The sequence below is a fragment of the Phallusia mammillata genome, chromosome 1 (genome assembly GCF_965637545.1).
Source record: "Phallusia mammillata chromosome 1, kaPhaMamm4.hap1.1, whole genome shotgun sequence".
Classification (NCBI taxonomy): domain Eukaryota; kingdom Metazoa; phylum Chordata; class Ascidiacea; order Phlebobranchia; family Ascidiidae; genus Phallusia; species Phallusia mammillata.
The window spans coordinates 29,074,471-29,092,204 of NC_137252.1; the positions used below are offsets into that span (position 1 = coordinate 29,074,471).

General features: G+C 34.6%; 1 protein-coding gene across 7 annotated transcripts in view; it reads left to right on the top strand.

The window, feature by feature from the left end:
* The window catches only part of LOC145216134 (titin-like), a 52,654-nt gene that overhangs the window by 23,446 nt on the left and 11,474 nt on the right, over positions 1 to 17,734 (top strand). For 5 of the 7 annotated variants that reach the window (XM_080084476.1, XM_080084478.1, XM_080084477.1 and 2 more), the window contains 14 exons: positions 521 to 799; positions 1,500 to 1,784; positions 2,356 to 2,631; positions 2,925 to 3,170; positions 4,154 to 4,429; positions 4,872 to 5,129; positions 5,405 to 5,656; positions 8,741 to 8,974; positions 10,234 to 10,494; positions 11,571 to 11,822; positions 12,608 to 12,892; positions 13,919 to 14,185; positions 16,276 to 16,544; positions 16,796 to 16,860. The exons of 1 other annotated variant lie outside the window; for it this stretch is intronic. In XM_080084476.1, coding sequence (XP_079940602.1) covers positions 521 to 799; positions 1,500 to 1,784; positions 2,356 to 2,631; positions 2,925 to 3,170; positions 4,154 to 4,429; positions 4,872 to 5,129; positions 5,405 to 5,656; positions 8,741 to 8,974; positions 10,234 to 10,494; positions 11,571 to 11,822; positions 12,608 to 12,892; positions 13,919 to 14,185; positions 16,276 to 16,502 — 3,398 coding nt within the window. In that variant the 3' untranslated portion in view covers positions 16,503 to 16,544; positions 16,796 to 16,860. Of the gene's footprint in view, positions 1 to 520; positions 800 to 1,499; positions 1,785 to 2,355; positions 2,632 to 2,924; positions 3,171 to 4,153; positions 4,430 to 4,871; positions 5,130 to 5,404; positions 5,657 to 8,740; positions 8,975 to 10,233; positions 10,495 to 11,570; positions 11,823 to 12,607; positions 12,893 to 13,918; positions 14,186 to 16,275; positions 16,545 to 16,795; positions 17,051 to 17,177; positions 17,448 to 17,734 lie in introns of those variants that run through there. One more of the 7 variants, XM_080084481.1, reaches the window with a different exon arrangement.

Below are 17,734 nucleotides of genomic sequence, written 5' to 3' on the forward strand. Positions count from 1 at the left end.
GCTTTTTAATTAAAAGTGTCTGTAACACAACTGTTACAGCTTTCTAAAAAAATTGTGTTCAAAACCCAACCTTGGACGACAATATCTGGGTCAAAGCCAGAGATTGAATTAAAGTATTTGTTACGTTTTTTTAATGTTTTTGTAATTATATGACAATAATAGTGCAAAAAGAATACGAACATTTTTTTTATTGTTGGGTTAATGCTTTCTAAAAATTTGTCCTTAAGAATGTAAAAATCACCGCAACATTTGTTTACTGTCAATCCGCACAAACGCGCGTGTGGGGACCCATTTGTTTTTGTTTACAAAAACAATCATATGTGTAGATCAAATGATGTGTATAGTAAATTGGTAAATATCATATAGAATATATAAAATGGAAGTATATCAGAAAGCCACTCTTCTAGTTTAGTCTTGTAGTGGTGATTGTAAAGGTTACTGTCATACATATCAATGTTTTTGCAACAAATTTAGATTACAGTTGTGTCAGTGTTGTGGTAACATTTTTTTTACAATACAGCACCCACTTCATATGCCAATGTCAGAGTGATTTCATGCCCAAACATATCTTCAATTGAAGTTGGATTTGATGATGTCATTAACAATGGTGATGTTCGGTCACTGGTCTATGGTCAAATTTGCTGGTGTTACAGCTTGGATGATGTACAAACTGAAAACCTAACCTATCCAACTCATATCATTACTGGTTTACTACCTGGAAGGCGTGTGGTGGTGTTTCTTAAAGCAATCTATGATGATGGGTTTGTTGCAACTGGTCCAAACACTGTTCTTCAACCAGGTAAAAAAGCAACCACGCTCTGTAGTTGGTAAAGTAAAAACAATTTAAGAACTGTTTAGCCCAAACACTGTAAAATATTTGTGACCGTTTTTAGTGTTTTTTATTAATGCTGCCAGTTTATCACTAAACCAGAAAGACTCTTTACGCAAACAAGTTATGTGCATTGTAGTGTTAATTGTAAATTATTTTGGTCATTTTTAGTGTACTGTAAAAACATTCAAACCGAAAGCCTGGTAACAACATCATATTCAAATCTTTTTATACTATGGCAATTTGCATACAAAATGGGTTATGTTTGCTTTTTTACAATATTAATGTTATCAGTTTTATCACTGTGGTCTCGGAAGTTGCACTAGTTCCACCTAGATAATTTTTTTTACAAAAACACTCAACATACATTTTTGGCAGTTGACTTCTTTATCTAGTGATGTATATATAAAAAGCCACATTCACAAGGTTGTAAGTTCTTATTCTGCCTTTTGCTACTGGCGTTTTAGACCAAAAAACATACCAGGCAAATTATTGGTGGACTCATTGTAAGTATAATGCACCCAAGGCTTGCCCACCTGATGCCAAGAAAATAAAGCAAACAAACTAAGTAAATCATTTGCAGTTCCACCCTTGTTTTAACTTACCTGAAATGTTGCGGATTAATTTAATCATTTTTAGGTGTTTTTGATCATTTCTATTGAATTTGCAGTTCCCCTTGCTCTATCAAATTCTCCTCAGCTGGTGGCAGTTGAAATGGATGAAATCACTATTGCCTGGGAACCATACAATGAACCAGGAGACATTGTGCCAGATGAATATGTTATTTCCTGGATGGATCTGGTGGTAGCTTCTTCAATGACTGTCTCAGCCAGAACCACAAACTTTAGATTTGTGATATCAAATTTAATACCAAACACAAATTACCAAATTTCTGTGGCAGTGAAGACCAACAACTGTACAAGTCCAGTGTCTCCTGTACTATCAGTAGATACTTGTAAGTAACTGATTTAAATCATTTTTTTACACAAAATGTAATCATTTTCATGCTACCATAGCACATTTAAACAATGGATTGTTTAGTGGCTCTATTATATATTTTTTAATTTAGAATTTACTTTGACCAGTTTTAATTTGTAGAAGTATGTAACATGCTTTGCCATTGTGGTAATAACTAATCCTTGTCTGTTTCAATGGGATTGGTTTTATCAAAAGTGAACAAAAAATGTGTTGTTATTTTGCCTTTCTTTTTAATGTCAAAGACATTGTTTAAAAAATACTTTTTTGCCCCTGTTATTGGAATACCATGAAATTTGCAGCTCAACCCTAGTTACACATGGTAAAAAAGTATAAAATGTAATTGGTTGACATAAACAATAGTTGAGGAGTTCTACTTTGAAACTTAACGAAAGTTAGTAAAATCTAATGTTTGAATCTAATGACCTATTTAGGCAAAGATTCAAACAGCAATCCTAGGACAACAGTAAAAATATGCAGTCTACAACATATGGTTTATTTACCACAATCAATAGGGATTGTAATATTGTTTTAAATTGTGTTTGTTTTAGTGCCTGGACCTGCAACTGATTTGCAACAAGTTGGTTTTGGTAAAACAGGATTCGATATGATATGGGTGGCACCTGTTGGTGGGACTGCTAGAACAATCACTGGGCATGTGGTTCAGTGGACAAGTGGATCTCTGATGGGAAATGTTACATATGATGCCACCACTTTTTATGCAGATACTATGGGGCTCGAACCTAACATAGCATACTTTGTTACTGTTACAACCATCTTTAGTGATGGTTATAAATCTGTATCGGACGCATTACGTGTTGGAACCAGTAAGTTTTGTAAACATTTGAAGTTATATTAGGTTCTTTTATAGAAATGCAGTTGAGTGTTATAATCTGTAAATAATCTATTTTATTGGGTAAAAAGTTTTTGCATTGTACAAACAGTTTTTAGTTATTACCATATTTTTTTATAAACACAAATGTTACAATTTTGTTTTGTTGACTTTCATAGACCAATTGTGCTGTAATAAAACACTCTGGCAAACACAATATTCCGAAGAAAATGCCTGTAAACATGCATACCAAGAAAATTCACAAGAAAAGTTTTGTTTTGTTTTCAGGTCCAACAGAACCACATTCTCTTACAACTTTAGCAACACAAACAACTCTTACAGTTTCATTTATCCAGGATAGCATTGGCAATCTACCTGTAACTTGGAATTACACTTTTGATTGGTTTACATTTAATACTGAAGATCCAAGTTTTCAACTTAGTGGCTTACTCCCCAATTCTCGCTATTCTTTTACCCTTTGGGCGGTAAATGAGTTTTCCAGAAGTGACATGGTTTTTTCTAGTGGAGTTACAAGTGAGTGCTGTTGTACTTTTTTTTCTGTTCACACAAGAAACTTGTTCTCATATTTGTACAAATTAAAATTTGTATTTATGAGCAAAGAATTGTAAAAGTTTAACTTTTATATAATACAGTTTAGAAACATTTTTGTTCCGTATTTTGTATTAAACAATAGAGAGTAAAATTAGTGTTTACCAAATACCATATATTTGCAAAATATATTCAATTCCAGGAGATTGTAAATACAAAACAACAAATAGTTGTTGTATTTATTCCTGGTTGCTGCATGTTTAAGTAAATCACTTGTGTTACCGAATTATTTCGGCAGGCCTGATAAATTGGTCTCATACACCAAGCTTGCTTATGTAATTTCGAACCAGTCCAGAACCCTGCTGCAATAACAGCTGACCACTGAAGCCAAATACTCCCACACACTGGTTTAGCTTATGGGCACTGACTTATATTTAAAACGATGTAAAAGTAACGTACGTTACACTGGGCACGTGGCAATCCACCACCAATACTAACACCAACGCAACTATGTTTCATGGCATCCAGAGAAAAAGCCATATCATCGACTAGCGACGTCCTATTTAAGGCATGCGGAACAGCAAGGCGCATTCCAGTGCAATCAACACTTTACATACCAATCACCCCTCAGGGCCAGCAGCAAAGGTGTCATACCACAAATGTAGCTAGATGCCACAACGAAAATCAGTAAAACCATAAGGGACAGTGACAAAACCAACAAGCAAACAAAATTTCACTACACTTAAGTTACTGCATATTTATGTATATGGAATTAAAATAACATTTTTGCAGCAAATATTTTTATCGTGCCTGTTTAAAACCATATTCTTGAAGAACATTCAGTCGAAATGATAAACTTGTTTTGTAATCATGCACTCTGTATGTTTATTGACTGCTTTGCTTTCTCTGGCTAAAAGTTTTAGAGTTGTTTTTTAGGAAATTTGATTTTGTGAGATTGTTTGTATTAGGTCCACCAGATCCTTTCATAACAACAACCATTTCAAATCAAAATGGGGAAATTACTGTGGGGTGGTTGTTTTTTTCAAATGGTGGTGAACTTTCATACACATCTGAAATTTTGTATGATAAAGTAAACTCACCTATGGGGACTACAAATGTTGGTACATTTGGTTTTTCTGCAATAATATCCTCTTTGGAATCGAACACCAACTACTGGGTCCAGATGAGATGCAATTTCGCAGATGGCTCAAGCACAATGTCTCAAACTGTAAACAATCTAACAAGTAAGTATGTGCTATTTTGTGTTCTTTTTAATTGTCTTAAATGGCCAATTGGATATTGTTCATCATTCAAGAAAAACAGTTATGTTTTGTGAAAGCTGGGTAAAGATAAGGAACCAAATGTTAACAAGTTTACATGTGTTGGTAAGTATGGCAAGGAGTATATGTGGTGTATCATTTCATATGATCTGTAATATTTAAATTGCAAATAGGAAAGCCAACAATTCATAAATATTTTTCACATAATTGTGATCTGACGTGACTGTGAATCTATGCTTTTCTATTATTAGTTTAGCACCTGTTAGTTGGTATGCAATAGAACTATCAATATTTTCATATAACCGCCATGTATGTTTGAACACTTTTGCAAATTGAGTTATTACCTCTTGAAACAAAAATACTCTTTCAAAGCAAATCAGTTGAAATTTTGTGGAATGTTTTACAGCTATAGAAGTTTTTTCTGGTACACCAACACTCATAAGTAAGAGTACATCTTCGCTTACTGTTGGATGGAGTGCAGCCCCAGGTGATGGTGATGTACTTTACACTTTGATGATGGGAATGGTTGTAGTTGCCTCAGAAATTGCGAGTCTCCAGGCATCAATAACCGGCTTACAACCTAACACTGTGTATGGCCAAATATTCGTTGTCGCACACAATGCTATTTCACAAAAATCAGGCGATGAAGCATCATTTTCAACAGGTAAAGTTGGCTAGGTGTGTTTTTAGTGTAGTTTTATTAACAGCTATGTTACCATTTACCATGTTATAGCAGTACCATAGAAAATTCAATGGTATTTTTTTCAATGATTTGTTTATGTATGTATGTACAATGATTGGTGTTCGCTATTTCTTTTGTTTGTATGAGAAATTTATTGTGAATGTAAACCACATAGCATGTTTGGCTTTCCTATTAAAAATTTAGTAAAATTTACTTCGTATTGAGTTTGTTAATAATTTGATATTTTTAACTTTTAGATCCAGGTCCACCTACCAACGTCCGGACAAGCCAATACACTACAAGTTCAATAGTAGTCTCATGGGACGCTCCCTCTGGTAATGCCCAGGCCCCTGTTGAGTACACAATCGTGTATGATTCTCAAACCATCACACAAACTGCCAACCAGTATTCTGCAACTGGTTTGTCATCAGGCACATCTTACACCTTTACTATTACTGCTGTGTTTGGTGATGGAACAGCTGGTACCGTTTCAACTTTTGGATGTACAAGTATGTTCCTGCACACAAATGTATTTGTTTTTGTCTTCGCTTGGCATTTTAACGATTTTTTCCTAGTATGAATTATTTTTATACTCTGTATAGCCAGTGGTGGGATTCAAATTTTTTGTCAGGCCGTTCTATCACAAAAGTCAAATTTTTTAGCCGTTTCTGTTACAAAAAGTCTATTGACAGTAACCAGTAATGCTAACTGGTTCACTGATCTGATAAAATTTCGGTGCAAGCCGGCTAAATCCCACCACTGTGTACAGCTCCACAACAGGTGCATATTGTATATATATCTCTAGTATTTTCAAGGACCTTAAACATAAAACTTTGGATGTATAACATATATATTTAAAATAGGAACATCCGTTCAATATCATGTTAGTCTCAAAACTATAAAACACGTTTAAATATGTTTTTAACTTTAAGTATGTAGATAAAGTTAAATGTATGAAGTTAATGGCATGTAATGGAAAGGTGCTTATCCAGCCATTCGGAACCTTTGTTATGTTTGGTGATTGTGATAATGTCACTTCATAACTTTATCATGTTAAGGGTGGCAACTGGCCACTAATACATGATTAATGAAACTACCAAAAAGTACTACAATAAACGGCTGAATTTTTTTTTTATTAGGGTAAAGTTACTTGGGATTTTTTTATTTGTTTTGGTAATATCCTGAAAGCTATAGTAATAGACCCCAATGCATGTGAAATAAAAATGTTTCTGACACATGTGGAAATATATTCTGTTGTGGCACACGGTCTGAGCACCACCATAAAAAATCAATGCTTCTATGTTAGCATTTCAAATTCATTCAGATTACATGTGAATAGGTTAAATGGTAAAGCAGTGGTCTTCAACCTGTGGGTCGCGACCCTAAGTGCCTAAACTGTTTCTGAGGTCGGTGTGAATTCAATTTATTGGCGTTTAAATTTATTACCAAAAAATGATCTGTTTTCTTTTGTAGTTCGCAACCTTTGCTCATGTTTTGAAGTACAGCTTGGTACCTTGTGTCACAATCTATAATCAAAAATGAAATAGTTGCGACCCAAATCTGTATAAAACACAAGTTGTCCAACCCATTGTTATGCGATAGAGCCCCATGAATGACATTTTGTGTCCAAAATAATACAGCCGGTACAGGAAAAAATACATAATTTTACGGATTTCTGCAAACTGGGAAGCTTTACGAATTACGAAACGAATGCTTAACAGGTCGCATGTTATTGCTGATTTCATTTTCTCTTAAATTGTGGTCGCCTTTAAAAAAGGTTGAAGACCACTGTGGTGAAGATTACCAAAGTACATATTTATCATTTTTAAACCTCTTTTGGATAAATAAAAGAGTGCCTTAAACATTTTTAAATGCACACACATGTTAGTTAGTTATCCTAAGTTGATCCTCCTAAAGTTTGATTCAAGATGACCTAGCAGTTTACCCACAGGCTCCCAAAACAGGAAATCTTTAAACAGCCATACTTACTAAAATAAACCATCCAGGTATTTCATAGTTTGTTGTTTGGTGCGTTGCCAAGAAAGTATTTTGTTGCTTATAGATATATTAACACGGAACCCTTGAAGTATTTTGTCAAATTTTGCGGAACCCCACAAAGAAAAATCTTAACAAGCATGTAATACAATAGGCTCCAGAAAATGTGTGCATTTTTAACCAGCGGCGTGGCTAAAGAGGTCGGAGTATACACATGTTAGTTATTAAATTGGCAAAAAATGAAATATTCTTTCATTTTTTAAGAAATATTTATTAAAAAGACACTTGTTTTTTTATTAGCTCTCTGAGTATAGCGATAGAACAAGAAATTGTAAGACTTTGAGTAAATATTAAAGTAAACATCACCAGTCATTAAAGAAAATACCTTTTACGCCTAGCAGGGATAAGCCGAACCGAGCCAGAACCCGAGTACTCGGTACCCAGCTTTGCTTTTGTTGATGCTTGGTGCTCGGCCGAGCAGTTGCACAAACTGACCCGGGCATTAAATTAGCATATTTATGCCCTGCTAACAAACGTAGCTAGTGTTCGAAAGGGTGTTCATAAACAAAAACGAATGATTTTTTAAATGCATTAGAGATTAAATGTGGAAAAAGGGAATTTTTGTGACGTCTAAACGCACCGAGCAACGCACATGCTCGGTGCTCTAACAAACAGAACATTTGCAGATTTTGGCACATCCTTAACGCCTAGCGTTACTCAGAAAATAGGAGCCGCAGATGATCTTGGATTTGTTATTCAACAACTTGTTAAAAGTCACATAAATATATTTGCACACCCAAAATGTTCTGTTGCCTAACACTGTTTTTAGTCAACACACCCAAGCACATAATATAAGTTGACTTCAATAAAACAATTCACTGAAAAGATTTGCCATGTTACATGAATTTGTCGTTTATATATTTGTCTCACACTTCGGCCACACAGTAGCAAAGCTTGGTTTATTACGTCACAATTGATCAAACTAAATTTGGTAAACTAGACAAGGTTAACTAGATTGTACAAGCGAGCGTTGCTGTTCGCCACAATGATATTATGAATTATTTTTAAATTGGCACAAGAAAGCTCGGGGAACCCCTGCGGAACCCTTAAAGTTCACGGAACCCCTGAGAAAGTTGTATGGAACCCTAGGTTCCCGTGGAACCCCGGTTGAAGAGCCCTGACCTAGTTTCACCCCTTAACCCCGAATTATTGAATTGTTAGGTTTACTGGTCTTTTAGATTAAAATACACAGCCTTTTACTTGCTAAAGTTTGAAACACTATGCAAGCTATTACTGCCAGGCATAATATCAAGTTTATAGAGCTTTTCTGGATAGAAAGCTCTATAAATTTGAAACATTATTTTATCACTTTTATATTTCATACACTAGGAAACTTTGTGATTGTATAAAACAATAAAATATGTGTCACTGAAAATGAGGTAAAAGGTCATTAACGGTCATGTTCTGCTTTGCTACTCCATGGTGGGAAGTTACCACAGGTTAATGTAAACATGTTGCGGTTTGCTATAAACAGTAAAAAATGATTTGTTGCATTTGATGCTTCAAAAATGTAGCAAACCTTTGTAAATGCTTTTCAGATCCTGGACCTCCAACTGGTTTAAGAGTCCTTAACCAAACAGCAACTACCATCGCTGTTGAATGGAGTGACCCGGTTGCATGTTCTATTGATTTTTTTGTAGTGTCTGGCTCAACGGCTTATAGTTCTCCATACATTATTGAATTTCTGCAGCCAAACACTGCAATTAACATTGACATTTTTGCTGTAAGTGACGGAGAGAGTGGTGAAACTGCTTCAATATCTTCTTTCACATGTAAGAATTGTTGATTTGTGCTTTTTCTTATCTTGTGTAATTGTCTATAATAGTCCTTTTCTGATATAATAGTCCTTTTTCTGAATTATTTTTCAAGTTTTTGAATAGATTTGTTTCCATGCATCTAGTTAGATTTAATCTCAAATACGGTTAGATTTTAATCTGTCAAATATGTCGATTGTTGTGTTTCACCCTGTAGCCCTAATATATACCCCACTAGCCCCCTAAAATGGGTGATTTTTTTAAATGATGTGGCAATTAGCTAAAATTTGGATAGCTTGTAGAGTTTGCCATTTGTAGCTGCAGATTGTTGTGTTTCACCATTTAACCCCCTAATCGATACATTTGTTTAATAATGTGGGAATGAGCTGAAATTCAGATAGCTTTTGCAGTTTGTCATTTGTAGGTGTCCATTGTTGTGTTTCACACTGTAGCCTCAATATTTACCCCACTAGCCCCCCAAAATGGGTGAATTTTTTAAAATAATATTCGAATTAGATGAAGTTTGGCCAGTTTGTTAATTTTGCGATTTATAGGTGTCAATTGGTGTGTTTTGGCCTCTAACTATCTTTTAAAATGAGGCAAACTTATAACAATGTCTGAATGCATATTACTCAACCCTGCAATGGATTATTTACAATCATACATGATTGGGTACTCATGAGTTTATGAAACCAATGTTATAATAATGTTTGCAAATATGGGAGGATATAAAATAATAATCTTTTAAAAGAAGTTATAGTGTTTGTGCAATGGCAAAATGTGCTAAGCCACCCTTCTAGTTGTTGTTTTTTTGTTTTTGTCACCAAAGTTTGTCCATGCACTTTTGTAATCAAATGTTTGATGGATTTTGATGAAACTTTTGCAGATGGTAGATCTAGTCATTTGTCATTAGATGTGCCCTGTAAGCCCCACCTTTACACTAATAACCCCTAAAATGTGTGTAATTTGTAAACATTGATTGAATTTGATAACATTTTGACAGTTTTTGTAAGATGTCAATTTTTGGTGTATCTTCTTAAGTATTCATGCAAATGTCACTGCAACAGCAAACTCTTAAAAATGTTATCATGGCTCGCAATACCAAAATCCTTTTCACTATTTCCTATGTTTTATGTCAACAAAAGCCATGAACCAAATTCATATAATTGTTATTTTTTGTATGAGTTGTTAATCAAATGATCAACAATAGCATAGTTAAAGCCACCTTTTCTACTTGTGTTTGTTTTGTAGTTTGTTTACAGCTCCTTTTCTCGCAGACCCAGATGATCCAGTAGTTGGTACTACAGGGGAAACTTTTACTGCAGTCACTGTTACCATGGGTCTTGGTGGCCCAGCAAGCGGTGTCTATACTTTTCAACATTTTTTGTTTTCTGGTGGTTTTGAAAATGACAGAATAGTGACTGGTACTAGTTACCGCATGACAGGATTGGCGGCAACGACTAGGTACTCAGTGAGGGTGAAAGCAATTTATTCAAGTCTTTCTTTCATACCCGTAACACATACTGTGGCGCATACAAGTAAGTTATCAGTTTTTTGATCATTAATTTTTGAAAAAACGCATACAAGTAAACCAGAGTTTAGCCATTGGTTTGTGAAATATGCTGCAAACCTATCTTAAAGTGTTCGGGTTAAAACTAAACTTTTATTAGGAAGGCTTGATAAGTAGGTAAACTTAAGACAAACCTAAAATTCTGGTTATTTGTTACAAAATTAGCTGTTAATGCCGTAATTTCATTCATTTTCCTTCAAAACTTTTTGTAGGGATTAAACTGTAGAAACTATGAGAATGTATCATTTATTTCATAAAGAAAACAAACAAGAAATTCATTTTTATTGTTGGTTTGTTACAAGTTTTGCACAGATAAAAAAGTTTGATTTTTAAATGTTTTTGTCAACTGATGTTCAGTACATCATTAATTAAATTTTTTTTGGTATCAACAGTTTAAAATTCATTATTATTTTAAAGAAGCAAAAATTTACCAGTGGTATATATTTGAAAAACTCATAGTTACTCTTTTTGCATTGTAGCTCAATTGTTTTACTACACTTACTGTTTTGGAGGTTTACTATAAACAAGCCTTTTATAATAAGTACCACTATTTAAAGTAACACTTTGTAGTGGAGTAAAAATTCAGGCCTGAAGGCTTCATAAACCTAATCCAAGCTTACAAGCTTGTTTCATATGATTTTAATTTGATACTACTGACCATGATTTTGTGACTTGCATTTGTTTGTGGTTTTCTACAATGATTGTGAACTGGTTTGTCCACCCCTGTTATAGTAAGTGACATCAATCATAACGCGACAGGCCCACTGAAGGTGTCATACTTCCAGCTGATCACTAACCATTCCCATATGGCAAGGTGTAGGCTTAAAAATCTATCCTCCCGTGGGATTCGAACCCACGACAGGAGCCTTTCCTGGACTTGCCCTCAACAAGTGAACTATGCAGGCTCAGCGATAAACCTGTCAAAAGTCGAATCACAAGCGCTGTTGTCTACCTTGTATGCTGTACATACCAGCTTAGTAGTAGGGGATCGCCAAATTGAGTGGGATCAATGCAAATAAAAAAACGACGGTTTTACGATTTTAGAACCGAAACCACCTCAAGGTTTTATGACTTTTATCTTGAGTCCCACACAAGCAAATGTTACTTGGGACTATCCTGAAGGAGGAAATGACATCCAAGCATATGATGTTTCAGTAGCGGGCTCAAATATACCAACCAATGTTAGATATGCTGTAATTGGCCCACTGACCCTCAATACACAATACAGTTTTTCGGTTCGAACTCTAAATACAGAGTTTACATGGTCAAAGGGAGCAGGAGGACAATTTGCAACAGGTATGCAAGTAATTGTATGTCCAAGGTCCCTTTGCAGTTTCAGTATTAAAGTTTTGCCATGAATGTTTTTTCCCAGTTTCTGAAAAAAATGTTTTGTGTGGAATATTTTGCTAATGACCACACCAACCCTAAATAAAAAGTCAATCCCTGTTTGGGCATGTTTAGTAACCAAATATACGCTTATGTATACAAGGTTACAAGTTACAAGATGAAATCTGCCCCTCCAGATAATAGTCACGTATAAAATACATAAAGGCACCTGCATGGTTTTAATTTCTCTCTTATCAAGGTAAAAAATAAAACTGTTTAATTTGCAAATTACTAATACAGTTGTAAAGTTTATGGTTTGAGATTTATCACAGCTATATTAAAGCAATCAAACCAAACATAAAAAATATTTCCATGTAAAATTCAAAGAGGGTTTTGCCTAAAAAAACAGGGGATGACTTAATGTATGACACGTTATGTCCTAATTTTGCACTGCAAATTAACCTTTGCTTTTTCATCTATTTTATAAAATAACAATACTTTTGAAATGTAATGTATAACTTTGTGGCCTTGGCACAGTTACACATCAGTTAACACTGTCAGAATTTTAAAAGTTTTGTTGTAATTAGGGTTATCTGCAATCCCTTGAATCTTCCTTTCCCCAGTCTGTGGATTATTTCAAATAGAGGGAAAATTCTCAATATGATCACTTTTTTAAACTCAAGTTGTTTGCTAGAATTACTTAAAAAGCTTACTGTGCATTCAATGTACATAAACTTACCTGTGTTTTACATAAGATGCACTGCCTACTGGTTATATTGAGGAGAGTTGTGGGACTACATTTGTTAATGTAGTCTGGGTGGATCCTCCATTTCAATCTCAAGGAACATATCGCAGTAGTATTAATGGATATAAAATATGTGATGGTATAAATGCTTGTGTTGACAGCACAAGCCCCACTTACAACTTCACAATGCTGTCACCAGCCACTATAACTGTGGTTACAGTGACTACTATTTATAACTTGGGTGCTGGTGAAACAGAAATGTTTAGGGTTGAAGATGAATATGAAATCACAACTAGTAAGTTGACTGTGTACTTCTGTTTTAGTAGGAACATTTATAGTAAATTAACAAGTCTTTTTAATCATTGTTTTAAATTTTACTGTAAATGTTGAGAAATGACAAGCAGGTCACGGAGGAGTTCCTTACTCACAATTCTACATTTTGCTACAGCAGTTAAATTTCAAAAAATTATGTGATATAATAATTATATGTGTCTTGTTTATAACCACCATATGAATGTATGGAAAAGGTTAAAAAGACAAGTTTCTGTCAATCCAACAGTTCAGCCACTCTTGTGATTTTTACTTTATTATTCTACTTTTTACTATGTTTGTTTTTCAATGTCTAAGGGCAACAACTGTTCCGTTTTTATTGAAAATTTGTCAAAATCAAAGTACTATTACCATATTTTACGGACCATAAGGCGCAATTTAAGTCCTTTTTTTCCTCATTAATTGATCGTGCGCTTTATAAGCCGGTGTGCCTAATGTATGGATCAAGTAGTGCTTTATTGCCTACACTCCAGTACCGATACTACTATTATATAAATAAACCACCGTCTTACACAATAAACTACGGTAAAAGCAACTAGCAACTGTGATATTCACTAGACTCATTTTTTCTTTTGCTCATTGTAGTATTGTGACTTGATTACATTTATTATGTAACAAGTAAACTTTTATAACCCATACTCCTTAAAATTCGTTGCGTTCTATAGCCCGGTGCGCCTTATGTATGAACAAAAAACTAATCAAAGCAAGTCATTGACAGTGCGCCTTATAATCGGGTGCGCTTTATAGTGCGTAAAATATGGTAATAATTTTATAGTTTTTGTCCTATATTTGAAAAAATAATTATTGATATTTGCATGTTTAGTTTTGTTTATTTAAGCCTTTTAACTGTAAAGCTTAATGTTAAAAAAGCATCGTAAATGTGCACTTAAATATACAGCGTACTTACTTTGGTATCATTTGCCTTTTTTCACAGTTCCAAAAAATAGATTCGCGGTCATTTTACGTATCGTTAACTAAATGTTTTTTCCAGAACCAGACAGGCCAGTGAACCTTCAAGTTTCTGGAACTACGTACACTGCTACTGTGCAATGGGAAGATCCAGTGGGAGGCAGTAATATTACCGAGTTTACAGTTCAATTTGACACTGATACAAGTTCAAACAGTGAAACAGTTGCTCCTGATGAAAATAGTCTAACCCTCACTGGTTTAAGCTCAAACACCTTGTATGATATATCAGTGGCAGCCTCTTCAGATTGTGGCCAAGGGCCATATTCTGATGTGTTCACCATTGCTACAGGTATGGCTTTAATTTTGATAAAATAATCATCCTTCATTTCTCTAGACTTAAAATGGTTACCCTTTTGCATCAAACAAAAGTGTTTAAAATACTTTAACATTTATTAATGGAGGACATACTCTCAATATTACGAATTGAAAATTTATGTAGATAAAATAAAGATTTTATGGACAGCGGTTAGTGACTCAAGTTTGTAGAGCTCTTCTGGCAAATGTAATTTTATTTCGACGTTTCGACGTCCTATACAGGTCGTCTTCATCAGGTGAATAACACTGAATGCGACTAGTACAGTGCACGATAAACAAAGGAAAAAGATTAGTGACTCATTTTGAGTTAAATCCCTGAGCAAAGCTTAATTGTTGTAGAATGAGAAATGCTTATTTATTTTAGAATTTAAAAATGCAATTTTGTATGATCCTGCCTTGATTGTAAATTAGTTAAGTGTTCATTATGGGTCCCCTTCCCTGAAGGGGACACATATTGTTTTTGTCCATATTTTTTTTTCTTTTTTCTTTTTTTCTTTTTTCTTTTTTCTGTCTAACGCTGGCTTGTGAGACGCGTTTGGTCAAGAAAGAGTGCTCCAAATTTATTCAAATTTACAGAGATGTTAGTTAATAATCCAAATTTGATCCTCCTGAAGTTTGACCCCGATTGACCCAGCGGTTCACCCACAGTCCCCCAAAACGTAAATTTTTTGAAACGACTGTACTGACTAAAGTACAGCATCTAGGAGTTTCATGCTTTGTTGTTTGGTGCAATGTAAAGTTTTTTAAAGAATTTTGTGTCTTTTTTTCGGATTTACCCATTTTTACCCTTTAAACCCCGAAAGAAACGGTTTTAGTTTTAAGGCAGAAATACATGCCCTATGGTGCAGAAATATTTGAAAAAGTTAACAATTGTTTAAGCAGGATATTCGTTTAGTATTTAAAATTTTGCCAGTTACCTTTACAACTCATAATATGTGTGCGCTATCAGTCAGATATAAGTCCCAAGGGAGGTATTCACTGGTTTACGATTAAGGCGGCAGAGCGGGAGTGCTCAGCTTGACGTTTGGACAGACGTTTTACGAGACAGTCGTTTCGGTGAATAGTAATCATTTTTTTTGTGTGAACAGAAATCAGCTGTTTTGCACAGCAATGCTATTTCGTTTTATTAAGTTGTCACTCACATTTTCAGTTTTGGCAAAGGTTTCACACCTATGACGTGATTTGAACCTAATAAGCTTGCTTCGGTTTCGTTTATGTCAAGCAAAACTTGTTAATCAAAATAAAGTCAAAAGTGAAAAACCAAACTTGACATTTTTGCAAGATAAATGTGTGTTTTTAAATGCTCGTTGTCAGGTCGGCCGCCGCATGACCATGGGTTACTTAAGGTCAAGTAGTAGGTATTGCTAACATAGTTCAGAACTTTCTTTCGTCATAATGTAGCGTTTTTTTGCAATAAATTTAGGAATCAACACTCAAGGCATGTATAAATTAGGTTAAACGGTGTTGTTGAACAGTAAGGACGGCGTGCTATTGAAAACGGTGTCAATAGGTCAAACAGTCGTTTGGCGTGTGCACCCTGAGAGGTTACTACAGGTCAATGGTTTTGCGAAACAAAGTTAAATGAAAAACAATTTGTTATGTGTACACTTGTAGCAAATTGCTTTTAATCACTTTTTAAAGTGTCTGTAACACAACTGTTACAGCTTTCTAGAAAAAATTGTGTTTAAAACCCGACCTTGGACGACAATATCTGGGTCAAAGCAAGAGATTAAATTAAAGTATTTGTTTCGTTCTTTTTTAATGTTTTTGTAATTATATGACAATAATAGTGCAAAAAGAATACGAACAAATTTTTTTATTGTTGGGTTAATACTTTCTAAAAATTTGTTTTTAAAAATCTAAAAGTCACCGCAACATTTGTTTACCGTAAATCCGCACAAACACGCGTGTGGGGACCCATTAGTTTTTGTTTACAAAAACAATCATATGTGTGGATCAAATGATGTGTATAGTAAATTGGTAAATATCGTGTAGAATATATAAAATGGAAGTATATCAGAAAGCCACCTTTCTAGTTTAGACTACTGTTTTAATATTTCACAGCACAAAAGGCAGTGGATGTAATTACCCAAACAATGGTCACAACAACTTCTATACAAATTTCGATAGTAATTCCTACAGAAGATGGAGATGCTCGGGCATATAATGAGCTAACAGTTTATGTAGATGGTGTATTCCTGGTAACCCAAAGTTCACCTGTAGTGGATATGACAGGATTGGATTCCAATACCAAATTTCTGTCACTACGAAGTACAGTGCATCTGGCTTAGTGGATACAGATGTGAGCTCTAGAGTATTTTATATTCAAACAAGTGAGTATTATTTAGTTTTCTTACAACCAGTTCAATTATCCTGTTTGATATAGTTTTAGATAAACAAATTTCTTGAAATCTGAATGCAAAGTATAAATTTTCCAAACAAATTAGTAAGAAAGTTGCTGCTTATCTGAGTCTTGATTAAAATTTAAAATGTTTTGTATTCGATTTTTTGTTTTTTTGAAAAAGGGTTCAGTGGTATTTCTTATTATTTCATTATCTTGGATTAACTTTTTTGTTTTATACAGTTCCGTCTTTTCCACTGATGCTCACTCTATCCAACCCAACAGTAGATGAATTTAGTGCTAGCTGGTTGACACCAGCAGGTGGATTTGCAATTACAAATTATGTTCTTGAATGTAACCCGACTTTAATTTCAAATGTTTCCGCACTATCTACTACTGCGACATTATTGGATAGTAACACCCAATATATGTGCAGTGTTAGGGCCCAAAATCGCCAGGGAACTGGAGCTGAAAGTGATACTGCGGAAATTGTAACAGGTATTAATGCAAAGCTGCACTGGTTTGGGACAAATTTTACAGTGCTTTGAAATTAGAATGGTAGTGATTCTGTTACCACTCATTCTAATTTACTTGCAACCATGCTGACAAGATGTTATGTTTTTAGATCCCCTCCCTCCAGTCATAACATTTCAGTACAGTACGGCTGACTCTATTACACTTAACATTACTGTTAACATTGGTGGTGGTTTTGATCCGTTCGAGGAATACGAAGTGAATGTTCAAGACACACTTATGAGATATCCTACAGTTAACAGTCAAACATCACCCATTACTGTCAATGGTTTACCATCAGCAACAAGATTTGAAGTTGATGGCACAGCTATTTTTCAGTCTGCCAGGTCTGCATTGTCAGCAACAACTATCATGTACACAGGTAAATATTACACTCTAGTAATGGTGGGTGCAAATTTAGCAGTTTTGTTTTGTGATTCAAGTGTATTCAAATTGGCAGAATAAAGATGATAATTATTGGGAATAATGTAGATTCGAAATTTAGTTGTCATGTCTGCCAAGTTCACAATGTCCTGGGATCTAATCCTGGAACCTAAATGAAAGTCAACAGCTTCTTAAATCGAAAGAGTTAGATAAAAATGACTTATAAGACTTGCGTAAATGCAAACTGCTCGATGGCAGACTCATCAGTTGACAAACCATGACATG